This window comes from Patagioenas fasciata, chromosome Z, assembly GCF_037038585.1.
Source record: "Patagioenas fasciata isolate bPatFas1 chromosome Z, bPatFas1.hap1, whole genome shotgun sequence".
Lineage (NCBI taxonomy): Eukaryota > Metazoa > Chordata > Aves > Columbiformes > Columbidae > Patagioenas > Patagioenas fasciata.
Window position 1 is genome coordinate 8,028,742 of NC_092560.1, and position 17,115 is coordinate 8,045,856.

Below are 17,115 nucleotides of genomic sequence, written 5' to 3' on the forward strand. Positions count from 1 at the left end.
CTCCAGCCCCCCCGCGCCTGCGCAGAGGCAGCGCCCTACCGGGGGAGAGGGGCCTGCCACGTGACGGACGCGGCACCTCCACGCGCGCACACACCGGCAGGGGGCGCCGTCACGCTCCTTCTGCTGACGTCACTCCCCGGTGTGACGTCACCCTGCCTCCGTCAGGCTCAATGTGGAGTCAGGGAAAGGGCGGGAAAAAGTGAGGGCTCCAGGCAGCTGAGAGCTGATTCCCCTCGTTTGGAAATTATTGTTAAATGAAAAGCTGAGGGAGCTGGGTCTCTTTAGCTTGGAGGAGACTGAGGGGTGACCTCATTAATGTTTATAAATATGTAAAGGGTGAGTGTCAAGAGGATGGAGCCAGGCTCTTCTCGGTGACAAACAATGGTAGGACAAGGGGCAATTGGTATAAACTGGAACACAAGAGGTTCCACTTAAACAGGAGAAGAAACTTCTTCTCAGTGAGGGTGGCAGAGCCTGGCCCAGGCTGCCCAGGGAGGTTGTGGAGTCTCCTTCTCTGCAGACATTCAAACCTCCCTGGACACCTTCCTGTGAAACCTCAGCTGGGTGTTCCTGCTCCGGCGGGGGCATTGGACTGGATGAGCTTTCCAGGTCCCTTCCAACCCCTGACATCCTGTGATTCTGTGAAATTAATTAAATCAGGCTGTTTTGCCAAAGACAGTACCAGCTAACACATCGTCCTAGTGTGGGCCTCAGTGATGTCATCACAGCGCATTTTTAGGCATTTCCACAATAGATTTCTTTGTAAAAACTGAATTTATTCCAGCAGACAACTATACAGAGATCACTACAGTCTCATCCACTTTTCCACGTGGATTATTTTCTTCATAGCGTGTCATCTCAGATGGCCAGGAGTGTGATTTTCGCAGTGTTTTTACCGTATTTTCAAGTGTTTCTGCACTGGGAACTGAAGAATTCCTGCTCTGAGAATGGGGGCTTTGGCAGCCAGTGCGGATGGGGCCCGATGACTCCGTGGTTTTGTCCTGACAACTCCCCAGCGTGACATTTCCTTTATCCTGTTCCAAAACATCCTCTTTTGCCTCCATTGCGCGAGCCAGCATGTAACTCACCTTTCTTTGATGAGCCAGAGCCTCCTCTTTGTCATTTACCTGGGTTATTTATTTCAAGGAGAAAGAAAAGAAAGTGGATTATAAGCTAAGAATGAGGCAGTCTGTCTAGACTAACAGCTACGTTTCCTCCCCTAAGGACCCACGATGAATAGTTTAACAAAATACGAACCAAATCTATTAACATCTTCAGGATCTCATGGGGATTGTCCAACTCTTTCACTTTCCTGCAGTCCCCATCTGACGAGAGGAGTCCTGACAGTTTTTGCCCCAGACTGTTCTTGTTCCCCGGTAACTTGACACATCCTCAGGAAAACAAAAGTACACGGACCGTGGGGTTTAGGAAGAGGAAAAAATAGCTTTGGATAAAATGGACATGCATAAAACTGGATTCTGAATGATCTCTTAAAAGGCAACTCAAGCTGTAGCTTGTCTCGCTGTATGTGATGTGGCACGTGACCTGCGTAAAGCAGCACCCTCAGCATCACTTAAAGGCTAAACAGACCTTTCACTGTACATATAGGTAAATTGAAAACAAAATTATTTTCGCTGTATGCAAAATACACCATAACACATCTCGTTAAACAATCATTTGTGGTGATTTGTTTTTAAACAGTAGGTATCCTGAAAAAAATTTTTTTTTACACAACCTGTTTAAAAATTCCTCAGGTTTTAAAAAACGTTAAAATACATCAAAGTTATGAAACACATGTATCAGGATACAGAGCTGGGAAATTATATCAGTTGAGGGGAAACATATTCAAGATGTATGCTGTTTTAATATTACATCTTGAGGCTGCCTAAGGAATCCAGAAGACCCACCAAACCTCTAAGCCTGGCAGCTCCAGTTCGATGGCTAACACAAATCTATCTTCAAGTGTCATTCTGACCATGACATAAGCACTTAAATACTTTTTGTTATCTGTTTTCTTAAAGAAGAAAAGGGTAATAGAGATTTCTTCTATTTACAGAGTGCTTTGTAACTCACAGATGACCATGTGAAGTATAAGAAATGTAATAAATATTGATGTAGGTACACATATATAATAAAAAACTGTGTTGTATTTAGTATTTCAGTGAAAGCTCAGTATATATTTTTTGTCTTTCTCTTCCTTCCCTAACTCTTACATAGAGATCACTTGGAAAAAACACCCAGCCCATTAAATTGCATCTAAAATAGCCAGGATAAACTTGCCAGATATTAGCTTTTTTTGTGCTGTTTTCATAACATCTTTAGTATCCCAAATGTTATTGTCATCTACAGAACAGCTTCCTTATTCTAGCGTGTTTTCACTCAGATAATACAGTTCATGAATGTGTAATAAAAAAATGCTACATTGAAAGCCCAGACTGGTAGCTCCTATGATCTACAATAGTATTTATATAGCCCACTAATACACAGAGACCCTACATTATACATGTGAGACTTGCAGTAGAAATTCTTCATCTACACGACACATTATTTAACGTGTTTACAGTTTTGACATAACCTTATTCCTTTTTTCTCGACTCTTCAGAAACCTCAATCAGCAATCAAACCACAACTGTATATTTAATACAGTAAGAAAGTCTGCCTGTGCCACTTTACAGCTAACTTCTATTCAACCATTATAGATACATAGAATGCCCAGTTACCTTCATCTTTCAGACGTCTCCAGTTTATAAATTTCATTTCCTTCTTAATCTTTATCACTTCTGCAAGCCTCAGGGCTTGGTCCTTCCTCTGCATTAGCTGCTGCTCAAATGCAATTCTGAAAGCATCTGCCATAATGTAAGCTTCTTCTTTACTCTTCTTCAGATTTTCAATCTGGTTTTAATTCAGAGAAAATTTAAAGTATATTAAGTGATTTGGAAGCAATAGCAGATATAAAATGTATATTAAGAGACAGACTGAAGCCATTAACACAGACAACTTCTAAATAAATACAATCAAGGAAGCAACAGAAACCAAAAGGGACGTGACAGCACTTTTTTTCAAAACCCGTAAGTCAGCTGGAACTTCTGCAGTGGGACCACAAGGATGGTTACCACATTTGCAGAGTCAAATACAAATTAGAGTAAAACTGCTAAAACTATAGATTTTTACCAAATTAAAAACCTTAAGAGCCTGAAATTCACATTCTCTATTTAAGCGTGATGTAAATACAGAGTTTTCAGCACGATCAGGCTCCTGACCCAGCTGGGTGAGCAGGCTTGTGAGTGTTGACGTCAATGCAAGGGAGGGGTGGAAATCAGGGCCAGGAAGGAAGGAAAAGGGCCAGAAGCAGTCCGCACTCACAGTATGTGCACATTTACAGAGTGCATACACTTAGAGTGTTTTTTCCTCTTTTTAGATTAAAAAATGTGAGTGGAAGGAAAAAATATTATAAAGGGTTTTGCTTTTTTTTTTTTTCCTAACTAGTAAAGCTGATTGTAGTGTAATTAGAGTTTTTTTATCAGCAAAAGTTAGGGCATTACAATCAGTACGACCGGAACATTATTTCTGAAATGCATTATTGTTTTAAGACACATTAGTTTTTGTAGGCTGCAGTAGAGTGTTTCAGGGTTTGTTTGGTGTTGAGCTCGAACACTCCTCTGCTTCTGCATATCTATCTCAAGCAGCATTACCTCTTGCTTGAGATGAAGAAGTTGCTTTCGAGTTACAGCTGCCATTTTAGCACAGGGACAAGGCTGCCCTCCAGAAGTGTTGCAGGTGCAGGCTCCAAGAACTGCCAGCTTAAAATTAAAAAAAACCCACCAGTTAAATATCTATCTGCTTGCACAACACAATCCGAGAGATGCAGATGACTGGCAAAAAAAAATCCTGAAAATACAATGCGAGTGTAAGGGTCAAGGGAAACAAGCTACAAGAGATTTAGGCATGATTTCTTCTGACATACAACCATAAAACATATTTTTCTGCAAGAAAAGCAAGAGACACAAAAATTGTTGGCCTGTGTATGCTACTCCCTGCAAGCCTCATTCGATATTTTTTTCACTCAATAAAGTAAAGCACTAGGGATAGGAGTTAAGAACTATGATACTGGGTTGAAAAAAAAGCAGCATGGTGGCTTGTGAAAGATAGGCTGACACTCCTCCTGTCAACCTTTTCTTTAGAAAATAGGAATCATGACACACCAAAAATTAGAAAACTGACTAACAGGAACACAAAGGCATATTGGGTCCAAAGAAACAACCACATAATCAGCAAACAAAATTTATCTATATATCTTTGAATGATCCATTCTGAAAGACATGTAAGCCATACTTACTTCAAGGCCTGTAAAATCTGTAATGTCACTTTTATTCAAGGACATGTTTTCCTGAACAACCTTCTGTTGTTTCACATCTAGCATTGCAAGAAATTCCAAGCACTGCTGATTCAGGACTGTGAAATAAAAAAGGGAAAGTGATTATAAAGTCTGCTGTTCTCATTTCTTAATTTCTGTGTTTAACTACACCCAAATTAAGCGCTTCTGTAGTTTAAGCACCAGGTTTGGAATGTGATAAGACTACGTAAACGTAGAAACTCAGATCCCAGTTGTCTTTCCTTCTGTGTTTTCCTAGAGGTAATGATCCATATACAGAGATACCATTTCATATATTACTCTGCCTCATTACTATGGGCTTATCTCTTTGTATACTGACAACAAAGGCAGCTGCTCTTTGACAATATGAGAAGAAAAACAAACACAGCGTGTCTGTCTACAAAGGGTTTCTGCGTATCCACTAATATCAGCAGAAGTAACAAGATACTTAGCCTGACAGAAAGCTTCCTTCATAGCTAAATCCTGAATTATTCCTGAGAAACACTATGCGAAGAGGCTTACTTGCATTTTCAGCTTTAAGAGTTTTAACTTCTTCTGTTCTCAGTTTCAATGCTTCCTTAAGAGCTGCATTTTCACAATATATCCTGCAGAAGTCAGAAAGTATTATCTTCAAAAAAAATATTTTTAAATGGGTGCTTAAATGAAAAAAAAAAAAAGCCTGTTAAAACATTACGTCTAATATTCCTGCAAATTAAAGTTAGGATTTCTGAAAAGACTGAAGAAAAAAATCAAAACTGAAAAGAGTCGGGCATTTGGTTTGATAAGATTTTATACGTGCTGCATTATACAAGCAGTTTCCCCACTTGTAACATTTTTTAATTGAAAAAAGATTGTAAAATTTTTCCATATCTGTACCTATAGTATGTGCTATATTGCTAGATCTAAATCTGCTAGCCAGGGGCCCATAAGCAACCTATTATAAAACTAGTCCTAGCTACCTCTCTGCAGGAAGTCCTGTGTGTGGGCTTGGTCTGACTGGCACTGAACCAGGGCTCGGAAAGCAGGACACGCCAGGCTGGGTTCTGCAGAGCCACTGCTGGTTATCTGGGCTGGGGGTGGCTCTGCAGGGAGCAAAACCAAGAATCTCTGCACTCATTCAGAGGTTTATTTGCAACCCAGGTAGCACACACTGTTCAAACAGGCTCACCTTGTTCATGAAACCACACCCTCAAACAAGCAATCTAAATGCGCACAAGTATGTTCAAATGAATGTTAAAAAAAAGAAAAAAAAAAGAAAAAAAAATCATTCATGTCTAAATAGATGGTGCCAAAAACTCAGACTTTAACAGGATGTAAGTTTGAGTACCACATTACCATTAGAAACTCAAAGAAATTCGTAATTATGAACCTCTGGAACACTTGCTAGAAATCTCTTACTTCCTTGAAAGAACAAAATTGTTATTGGACATGTGAGGACACAGCTCAGGTCTTAATTTTAGAAAGCAAACTTCCTGTATTCGCACTACTGTTCTCAAGAACAGCTGTACTTTTAAGCGTTGCAACCTGAGAGCGTACAATACACATTTATAATGCATTCTTCCTTTAAGTATTTCCTTCTTGAACAGAAAAGTGTCAATCTAAAGTCCTAAATTTTAAAGCAATGCATTTCTTTTGGTGCATCTCTTCAGCTGTTAGTAAGTGCAACCGACTGTAAATTCAAGGTTTTGTTTAAAACTAAATGGTAACCTGAATTATTTCACTTGAATAAACAAAGCCTTATCCTGCATTCTCAGATATCAGAAAAACTTTTAGCTAAGCAGACTGAGCTCCTGGCTTACAATTTTCTGAAGCCACGTCTTTAGCTTTCAACAATTAACAGTAGTTCTGTTGCTCCAATCTACCTGGCTACAATTCCTACTCTCTCAAGTCAGGGAAGTCAAAGGGTTTTTCAAGAGGTGTCCCTTGACAACTGTAACTAAGTTAAGAGGTGAACAAGACACAATATCTTAACAAAACTCTTCTCACCAATTCACAGTTTGGAAGCTTTTGGCTGATTTTTTTTTTATCCCAAGTTGGAAGACTTTAAATAAAAACCTCCACTGAAAGAACTGTAACTCTGATGGGTAGACTTCAGAGATATCATATCTATGTTTAAATAAGCGGGCCTGCTGGAGCCACTTTTCAACATCTGTTATTGCATTGTTGGTTTAGTGCCTCTGGCATCTTCCGCTTGCCTGACCACATCTGCTGTCTGCCCAGGGTAACTTGTATTTAAACAAAGAACCAGCTGATCATTCTCTCTCAAAAGCGTTTAGTTGTACCTGTACATATGCTCATGCTTACAATGCATAAAAATAAAGCAATGATTAACCAGCAAATGATATTTCCACATGCATGCACATACCATTATTTTCTATGCCTCATTTATATTTGAAGCAAATAAAGACAGTCTGGTCTCAGCTGGCTAACATAATAATGTAATAGGATGAAAATGAAAACTCAGCCTAATAAAGCTAGCCTATAGAGATGCTAAAGAATGGAGACTTTTAGTAATTTTAGTAGTTCTAATTGAAAAATACAATTATGACTAGCACAAAAAATAAATAAATATTCCCAAACCTGGAAGGAGATTAGGAAAACACAACAACCCCAGAAAACCCAGTGAAGCAAACTTAGAACACAAGAAAGACAACATACAGCATTCAATGCAAATAAAATAACCCCAATGGTGCGCAGTGTAAGTCAAATACCTGTCATATTTTTCTGTCCATGTGTCTTCTATGTTTTTAAATCGATCCTGATCAAACTCAATTTCCCATTGCAAAATACTTATTTCCTGTGGAAACAAGACAAACCTGAAGCAGCTCATTACAAGCCCCCCATTGAAAGGACAAAGAAGAACTTCTGGTGCTGAGTTTGGCATCAGCAGAGATCCAGGTGACCAATGACAATGACAACCTATAATACTGTTAAAAATATGTTTGGTGCCAGGCACCAAAAAGTTTCTGCATCCCTGGTCTATGGATTCCAGGATGTGTTGCCTGAACTGATGCTTGTAGTGGCTTATTACAACAACAACCCCACACCGCCACACCTCCCTGTCCCTTTACTGTTCTGTGGAAAGGTCACATAGAAAGAGAATCAAAGCATAAAACTCAGTTTAACACAGTAACTCAATGCCGCTTTCCTCCTCCTCCCCATCATCCCTATGAAAACAGGGCTCCTGTTTCTCAGACTTGTTGGGAAGTTCCAGCTTGACTAAGAAACAGTGCAAGTAACCACGAAAGGCTGCAGAACTCACAACAAAGACCAGCTGAAAGTACAGAGAGAACTCCAGTAACTTTCAGTTATGATTTGTACATGCTACAGCAAGAAAACATTTAGACGCAAAGAGTGGTACATTAACATTTTTTCTTTCTACTAAAAAGAAATAAGAACACTTTCAACAAAATCTGGAACTAATGGCAGATATGTACTTATTCAAATAAAAGAGCCTGTTAACCCCTTATTAATAGCAACGGACTTCTATGTTTTTGCACAGCTGTGGAAGAAACATGCAGCCTTACCTTTTCTAAAGTTCTCTTTTCTTCCTCAGTTTTTTTAAGCATTGCTTTTGTATGACTAGTAGCTTTATTAAATACTGCCTGCAAAAAAACATAACTCTATCAACTACTGTAACTAAGTTTACTTGATTTGACTTTAGCCAAATTTCAGTTTTACATCAAGAGAAGTTTACATTCTTAGTTAAAGAGGAGTGTGGAGAATTACAAATACTAGTAACTTGCTTGTAAGTCCCAGTGGGTTCCAATTTCAAGTCACTAAATAACTACATGGCATAACAAACTTGCGTTTTGATCCCACAGTCTTTTCTATTGAAAAAAAATAGCATCATTTAAAATAAGATCATGTCTTCTTTAGGGCTTGCCCACAAAGTCAGCTCTCAAAAAACTTGGTTACAACATACTTATACTTCGATCCAGGTGTATGTTACTACAAATGTCTGAGGGTAGAAAGTGCAGAACTATATAAATGGGTTATGCAAGCTGGCAACAGGAATTGATTTCAACAGAATTCATTGTAACAGTGAATAAAAGTATTACCAACTGTGAACAAAAGACTGACCTAATGCTTAACACATTCTGTCCTGTAGGACAACAGACAAAGTAGTCCACTGAAAATATCTCTGCTTTGCAGGAGAATTTCAAGCACTGGCAAAACCTATAATCTAAATGACTGGAAAGAAGGCTTTGATCTTCAAGTTAAATAGATAAATCCTAAAAGATCCTCAAACATAAAATGATGAAAATTTGCTACCACAGTGAAGTCTCAAGTAACTGCAATTGTTGATGCAGAAAAAGTAGTAAATTGTAGAAGCGAAATCTGTAGACTCTTGTAGACTCAATGCTTTAAATTATAGCCCTGGGAAGAACTTAAGGTTTGGGGGGTTTTGAGGAGGACTGACAGGAAGATTAATTCTGTTTTCTTCAGTTTACCACTAAGTAAGAGATTTTTGAACAACTCCTACCATGCTCTGCAGAATTCTTAGGGCTTCATCTTTTCCTTCAAGTTGCCTTTGAGACGCTTCAAGCTCAACTTTCAAAACTTCAACTTCCTGAAACAAAATAAAATATTGAGTAAAAGCCAAGCTAACCCTGTTAAAACTAGACCATAATGGCAACGTAAATTTGCTCCTTTCAAAAATCAATCTTCTGTTTCTATCCTATACGATTATTTTCTAATAGCTTGCTTTCAATTAAGAGATGTTAAGAGTGCATGTTAGCACAAAACCCTTAAGGAATACTTGTAATTATTATTCTTTCTGTTCTCTTCTAGCATATTTGGAAATAAACCACTAAATATTGCAGTTCTGCCTTGCTAAAGAAGTTGCATATACCAACACACGTCTGGAGCTTTAAAATAAGTAATCAAAACACAATACACACAGCAGATACAAAATATACTGTAAATATTACAAATATATACTAAAATAAATATGCTATATGAGTAAGATGTACTGTAAATACATGATACAAAATATCCATATTCTATAGCGCAGACATCATATTAGAACTGTCAGATCAAAACCCCTACTTGTCCAGAACAAAATAACAACAAAACAGATTCCTGCTCCAAGTACATGCCAATCATGTATTGATGCATTGTTCCCCCATTCAGAAAAAAGCAGTTTTTCAATTTCCAAGAGTTAAATAAAAATCTACTGCTTTGTATGCTTCTCCTTCCTTGACCCCTACGTAGGTCACTCAGTTGTTCAGTTGTGGTCATGCAAAACTTTTTTTCATAGTTCTTCCAGTTGTTACTGCAGCAATTGATACTGAAATTGTATCTGGGACAGTGCCAATTGATCAGTTTTGTCTAACTGAAAATGAGTGAGGCTCCTTGACATTTTAACTTGTTGAGCACTGAAGCTTTGTCATCCTAAAACAGCTTGAAAATCACCTACCATGGGCTACCCTTATGTTAAAGAACACTGCGCAAATGAAGTGTATGATTTTGCAGCTGAGATCACCCTGCGCTTCTGCCTGGACTGATGCCAACACATCCACACATTTCACCACAGTAAATGTAAAATGTAGGAGTTAACTACCTTTGAACAAAAGTGTGGTAAAACCCCAAAGACTATTCTGTTTACACTGTAGCTGCTCAGGACCAAAGCTTAATTTAAAAAAAAAAAAAAAAAGAAATCCTGCTAAAAAATGAGTACAACCTCTTTAATATTCTCTACATCCTTCAAAATACTTCTAACTGCCACCCCACTACACACACAAAAATAAATAAATCAATCAAGTATAAACTGCATCTCACACTGTGATTTCCTGGCATAAAATTTAACGAGGCTTCCAACTAGTGCTCTGATTTCAAGAACCTGAATCCACCCAAGGTTCTGGACATACCAAGATCTTCAGCTAAACCCACTTTGTGCTTCACTTTGCTACATGAAAAGGAAATGCAGGTTTCAATGCACAGTTACAAACCTCTAGAGCTTCCTGAAGTTGTTGCTTTAGTTCCTCATTTGACACTTCAGTATTAGGTTCTGTAAGATTGATAGGAGACACTAAACAATGAGATACTAAAATATTCACAAAAGAAAACATAAGAATTTGCTTTACCCTGAAAAAAATCATCTTTGTGGTTTTTGCTGTTCTGGAGCTAATACACAGATTTAAGAATAACATACTACGCTCAAACACACTATTTCACAGTTACAGAAGTAAAATGAGGGGAAAAAAAGAACAGTTGTGAAAAGCCCTAAAATAAGGAGAATTATTTTAGAATTTCTTTTTAAAAAACACACCAAAATTGCCATCTTGATGAAAACAAATAATTGCATTCTTTTAGATTCTTTTTAGATTGTAACTTTTCAACAATCAAACAACACAACAGCAGCTAGCACTATTTAGCAGTAGGGACAATTTTCAAGAGATGAAGACGATGAACATCAAGTACGGTGGTGGAATATCCCACAAGGTCCAATATAGCTCTAAACAAGCAGTTATTCCCAGTACCATATTTCTTAAGCTGAGCATCTCAGCGGTAGTCAAGGTCAGGTTCAGGTGGACTTTACTCATGCTTTCATGGGTATTGCTGTGGAAGACCCAGATCTAGGACAAGTATCATACAGAAACCAGCAGAACACCATTGAAACCAATAAGAATTACTCTGTTCTCTTAACATCTCACTGAAGGTGCTGAAACCAATAATTACGTGGCTCAGTTTACTGTGGTGTGTGGAGCAGATAGTGGGGGCTTGCTCTAAAGGAGAGAAATGATGAAGTTACATGGAAATACTTCAGGCAAAATACTTTAAGTGGGTAAAAATATACAGGAAAGTAGCTAAAGTGTAATGAATGGCACAACCTATATTGCATTTTATCCACAGCATTGTTGTCACAAAAAAGTCAAGGGAGATGTGCAGTTCTAAAAACAACTTCTTAACCTCAGAAGTATGGCAATGCAAATTTCAACTAACCAGTAAACAGCATCATGAATATTTAGCCACAAGCTTTAGATACAGTCTATAGGAAATCATGCTTAAACTAGGATTCCAAGCAATTCCATTTAATTTCATGTAGGTATTTAGAAAAACACCAATGCTGTCCCCCACCACAGGGTGCTCTTTGTGAAATGTCACTTTCAGATGTAAAACTGAACACTTCCAAATGGTCATTTTACGCTAAGAAGGGCCACAGCCTAATTTATGGAAAAGCAATTCTGCTGTCAGCATTTTGGGAGGAAGATCTAGGAACAGAGATTCTACTGTTGCTTCAGTGGCATGAAGCATCTCCTTCTGGGCCACCAAGAGCAGATTTACAGGCTGCAGCAAGGAAACCTGCAAGGCTGGATGGTATGCCAGCGGGTGTGCAATGCACATGCATTGGAATCCTTCACAGATTTCAAAGTGTTTTGGCAATCGGTTTTGATTAAACTCAATGACACCTTGTGAAGCAGCTGAACTGCTCTGTTTTGCTAACAGAGATTTTTCTCACAGTGAATAATGAACTTATAAATTACTCTTACCGCAGTTATTTTGTCGGGTGGAACTAGCAACAGGCTTTTTGGATGAGCTGTTGTTTAAACTGTTTCGCTTTGAACCGGGAAGAGCTGCAGCATCACCCTCTTCCACCCTCTTTGCTGACAAGAGAGAACTGCAAACCTTTCCAGATCCCTTCCTAGACCTAAACGAATAGGTGTTTTGTAAATTTTCCCCTTCATAAACACCTCCAGGCTTTCTGCCAAGTCCATTTCCCAAGTCTCCACATGTCATGTCATCATCTTCTGCCTCCTCCATCTTCGTGCTTTTTTTTTTCTCCCTGTTTGAGGGCACTTCACCTACTGGCAACGTGACCAGCAGGTCCCACAAAACAAGTATTTTACCTAGGGAAACAGAAAAACTCCATAATTAAAGCAGTAAAACAACATTTAAGTGAAAAATCGGAAGCTGTCGGTGCGTGGCCGCTTCCCGTACGGGTTCAGGCTGCCAGAAAAACATCGCTCCGGCCGCCCGGTAAAACGTGTGAGCGGCGAAACCTCCGGCTGCCGGCGGGTCTGTGGGCGGCAAGCAGTCGGGGAGAGGACAGCGCCTCGGTGACACCCCCAACTCCCTCACCGCCCCCTCCCGGTGCCCCCTCCCCGGTCCCAGTCCTCGCCCGGAGTCCCGGACCCACCTGTCCGCCCGGCCTCGGCGCCACCGGTCCCGCCCCGGGGCGGCACCCGGAAAGGGGCCCCGGAGCTGCCCGGAGCGCGGAGGCTGTGGAGCAACCGGAGTCAGTTCTTCGTCTTTTCTTTTTCTTTCTTTTTTGTCCTTTCCTTTCCTTTCCTTTCCTTTCCTTTCCTTTCCTTTCCTTTCCTTTCCTTTCCTTTCCTTTCCTTTCCTTTCCTTTCCTTTCCTTTCCTTTCCTTTCCTTTCCTTTCCTTTCCTCTCCCTCTCCCTCTCCCTCTCCCTCTCCCTCTCCCTCTCCCTCTCCCCCTCCCCCTCCCTCTCCCCCTCCCTCTCCCTCTTCCCCTCCCCCTCCCTCTCCCTCTCCCTTCCATTTTCCTTTCATTTTCATCTATATCGTGCCCACCAGTTTTTCAAAACATGATTTTACTTGACTCAGACGTGGTCATTCAGAGCATTCTCAGTAACTGGTATAACTGGTAGCGTCCAGACACTTCCATGCCAGCGATCAACCACCCTCCACCCAGTTTCCCATTCAAGCAACAACACTGAAAGCAGCTGTTCAAGAGCAACACATGTATGTGTGCGTTTCCATGATGTTTGGTCCCTATTCTGCAAGGAAATCCCAGATTTTTCACCGTTGCAGTTTATACAAGGGATGAATTGCTGATGCAGTATTCTCACAAAAAGTCTACACCAAATTTTGAATTAAAAAACCCAAACATCCTAAATATGTAGCCATAATACTCTTCACAATAATTTTTCAAGCAATAAGTTTTACTATTCAAACTTGTGTCTACAAAAAAGTTTTTTAGCAAGCACTTCCTACAGAATCTTTTGTAGGGCTTTACAAGCCACCTTTACAGTGAAGAAAGGTTATTTCTGATTTGCACAGCCATGCTTTCCTCAGACCAAGGCTTTACAGGTGGTAAGAACAGGCAGCTGACAGTATTTTAAGTGTACCCATGTTTCGGATCACTGCAGTTTTGTTATCCTGCTAAATGATATATATTCTTGATAAGCTTACAGTAATAAACATATATTCCATGATTTGGATTGGTGAGAGAGAATACAGACAGAAAAAGGAGAAAAAACTCTTATTGCTTAATATACCACATTGGTGCAGACATAACCAATATTTCCTTACGCTCTAAGTAATTCCCAAAGTTCTGTGTGATGACTTTAAAATATCTCTCTTACCAAGTCACTTCTCTTCCCTCCAAAATAAAGCAAATAAGCCTTAAACTATGTCATACACCCTGCACGCTGCATTAGACTCCACACATTCAAGAATACAGCGGAGTGTAGCAGGTTTTGGTGTAACAACTCAGAAACAGACTAACTCCTTTTCAGGATACTGCTTTACCCTTTAGAAATCAAAAGCTCCTCAGCTGCCATCAGTTACCAGGATTTTACAGTTTTCTTGGGGGCAGGAGTGGAGAAGGTTTGGTTTTAATTGTGAGCTCTAAAAAATTCCCAGTTATTGAACCCAGTTGCTGCTACTAAGGGCAACCGTGTGATTGTCTTCCTTTCGTTCACTGCTGAATTTTCACTTGTCTCAGCTCTCGTGTGCCTCAGAGCGCCTCAGAGGCTGCTGAAGCCTTACAACCTGGCTGTTCTGAACCCTTATCTAGTCCCCAACCATACCGAATCACAATAAAATTAATTTTTATTTTATTATATAATAATTATTGTTAGGCAATAGACTGCTTTCACTCATTGAATTATTGAGTATATTGGCTTCTTACAGAACTCTGTTATAAACTGCTCATATACAATTCACTTAGCATAAGTGAGTTTGCTTGGCATAACTTCTGCAAGCTGCGAACCTTTGAACTTTCTGTTTCTTTAAGTAAAACAGCCTTCAATCCATAAGATTGAGCCTTCAATCCATAAGATAACTCCTTGGAGATAAGGAACAGAATAGCATCTAACAGAAGCATGTTTGGGCTATTACCAAGAACTTATTTTCTCCAGCTGCAGGTCCAAAATAGCAACTGAAGGTCAGAACTTTGACAGCTTGCCTGATGAAAATGAAGAGATCCAGTCAAGAACATGCAGACCTCATACTTCTGCGATTAGCCCAGGGTGACGCATTGGGGATGGGAGCTTGAACCTTGTGTCAAAAAGGTGGCCATTTATAACTAAAACTGGAAGCCCAGCAGAATGGTGGCGACTGCAAGGATCCTTTGATCACCAGAAATGTATTTTCTTGCGACATGACCCAGAAAACAGATTCCCAGGACAAATGGATTATTGGTATGTTTGGGTTTGCCCTCTGCTCTAGGACTCCCAGGTGACACAAAGCCCTTTAATTCATATGTACATGAACAAGTGCAGCTCAGTGCAGTGCAGTGCTAAATAATTTATTTTAGAAGAATTTATGCAATCCATGCCTGAATCTCTGCTGTGGGAAACATATGGAAAAGGAACTTCCCTGACAATTATGACTGTCATTTATTAACCCTCTCCCCAGGAAGCGATCCAATAGAGTTATTTTTTCACCAAATGTCAATTGTTGTCCTTTGTCCATTGTTCAATCCATTGTGTAATCTGATCCAAATTTCTCTCTAGGTCTTCTGGAGTGTTGCTGGGTAACTGGTGCACAATTTCCTCTCTATATGACAAGACAGCTTCCTCATAAATGGTCTGAAAAATTTCACACTGAATGTTGTCTTGCAGCTTTTTCCCTTTGTAACCCCTAGAAAACAAGAACAGCACCAAGAGATGGTCTTAGATATGCAGAGAATTATGAAATATTCTGTAGAGAGTCAGTAATTTATACCCTAGAAAAATCTCTGGTGAAGTCACATAACCACACTTTACTCCTTGTTTACTCCACTGACATACCTGCTTTCAAGTCTGTCATACAGAAATGAATTTTCCGTACGAAGTACAAACACTATATGAAACCACCGTTCAGGGAAAAAATCACAGCCGTGGTAGTCGACAATAACTCCGCCCTCACTCATTTTATCTTCTAGTTCATCAATTACCTACAAAAGAAACAAAGACAGGAAAGTTTATCTGAAATTACAGAAGGTCAAAATACAAAAATGGTAAGTTTTGAAGCTGGACTTACCCTGTCTTCATCCAAAATCGGACAGTTGTATTCCTCATCAAAACCTTCATACAGTTTTCCTGCAGAAAAAATAATTTGTGGAATTTTGTGAAGTAGCACCAGTTCTTAAAATTATTTATATTGTCACGTTTATTTCAGGATTGTGCATACAAAATATAGTGTTCAGAGCAAGGAACACTTTGCTTACAAACCCACAGGAAGATAAATTTGTTTTAAAGAGTTAAGTAATATACTAAGTATGCTACTGTTATAGAGATGTTTTTTTAACTCTTGCCACCAAAATATTTCTGTTAAAGCAAATTAATTGCTTCTTCATTTAACATGTAAGACATGCACTAGAAGCACAGTTATACAGAGCAAAATATCTTAAGTACTCTGATGGACTAATTTGTTAACACAGCCTACCTGCTTTTGCCATGTCACCCACATTGATATAGGTCATCCCAGTTCTTGAGGCCAGTTCTTTTCCCAGTGTCGTCTTCCCAACGCCCGGAGTACCTACGGACACAAACCCAGATAAACTGGCAAGAGAAGAGTAGAAGTCCTCTTCGAGTAACCTTCTAAGGAGTCAAAAAGGAAGATTTTGTTAGTTAGAGCAAGTTTATATAAGAAAATGAGGGCAAAAAGCTGCGTGACGAGGGAAAAAAAAAAAGAGCAAAGTCTAGAGATTAAAACTGTAAGGAACATTTAATGAAGAACTGTTGTTTTTACATAACTGAGGACCTGGTGCCTGACCCCAGCAGGAGGAAAGGACCAAAAGACATTGGTCTATGAATCCTTAATGTAAACCACAGTCTCTTCCTGGAATATATACTGATACCTGTATTTACAGGTTAATTTAGGGGGAAGGGTAGCCAAAGCACCAGGAATCCACATTTTAAATACATTGATTAGGGGAAGGGTATTGTATGTAAACTGAGGCAAGCATCAGGATAGTCTGTAAACCATGAAGTACCGACCAATGGGGAACAGGGGAGGGAAATTGCGGCTGGGGTTTTGGGGGGATATAGGCAGGGGCTTTTTGCCCTATGTGTGCCTACCTCTAGGTAGAACACCCGATGTTGCAATATCGTTATTAAAAAAATTGCTTTGCTGAGAGATCCTGCCCGAACCAACAAAACTCTCACCCTGTCCAGAAGTGTCATGCTAACCGGGATGGTGTCACGTAAAACTCGCTTCATTTAAAAGCCCCAACAGCACGGAGAAGCCCCAAGTTCTCACGCGGAGCAGCCGGCACCGGCTCCGCAAGGACCTCCCGCCCCAACCCTCCCGGGCCGTGCACAGGGCCGGAGCCTCCCACGCCGCTCCCAGCCCCACGGGGGGCAAGCGGCCCGGACACCACTGGCTTCCCCGCACTAAGAGCCGGCCCGGAGCCGGCCCTGAACCCGTCCCGTCCCGTCCCGCACCGGTGAGCAGAATGTTCGGCCGCCTCATCCCGCCGCGGCCGCTGGTCGCCTAGGAGACACGTGCGCGGGGGCTTCCCCCGTCGCCGCCGCACGCCGATGGCGTCACTGCTCTGACTGAG

At 40.3% G+C, this 17,115-nt stretch overlaps 2 protein-coding genes across 2 annotated transcripts; both read right to left on the reverse strand.

The window, feature by feature from the left end:
* Positions 1-755: 755 nt before the first annotated feature.
* On the reverse strand, positions 756-12,721 carry CCDC125 (coiled-coil domain containing 125). The gene is made up of 12 exons (XM_065861094.2): positions 12,516-12,721; positions 11,869-12,225; positions 10,327-10,385; positions 8,859-8,945; positions 7,900-7,977; positions 7,084-7,169; positions 4,895-4,977; positions 4,337-4,452; positions 3,693-3,800; positions 2,721-2,892; positions 1,258-1,391; positions 756-1,127 (listed from the first exon to the last, which is right to left on the reverse strand). Exons 2-12 carry the CDS (start codon positions 12,137-12,139, stop codon positions 792-794), a joined length of 1,530 nt encoding a protein of 509 aa, XP_065717166.1. The 5' UTR covers positions 12,140-12,225; positions 12,516-12,721; the 3' UTR covers positions 756-791.
* Positions 12,722-14,858: 2,137 nt separating this feature from the next.
* Positions 14,859-17,103, reverse strand: AK6 (adenylate kinase 6). The gene is made up of 5 exons (XM_065860889.2): positions 16,997-17,103; positions 15,996-16,088; positions 15,591-15,649; positions 15,359-15,504; positions 14,859-15,209 (listed from the first exon to the last, which is right to left on the reverse strand). The coding sequence occupies exons 1-5, from the start codon at positions 17,022-17,024 to the stop codon at positions 15,020-15,022; spliced, it is 516 nt and encodes a 171-aa protein (XP_065716961.1). The 5' UTR covers positions 17,025-17,103; the 3' UTR covers positions 14,859-15,019.
* Between the last annotated feature and the right edge of the window lie 12 nt (positions 17,104-17,115).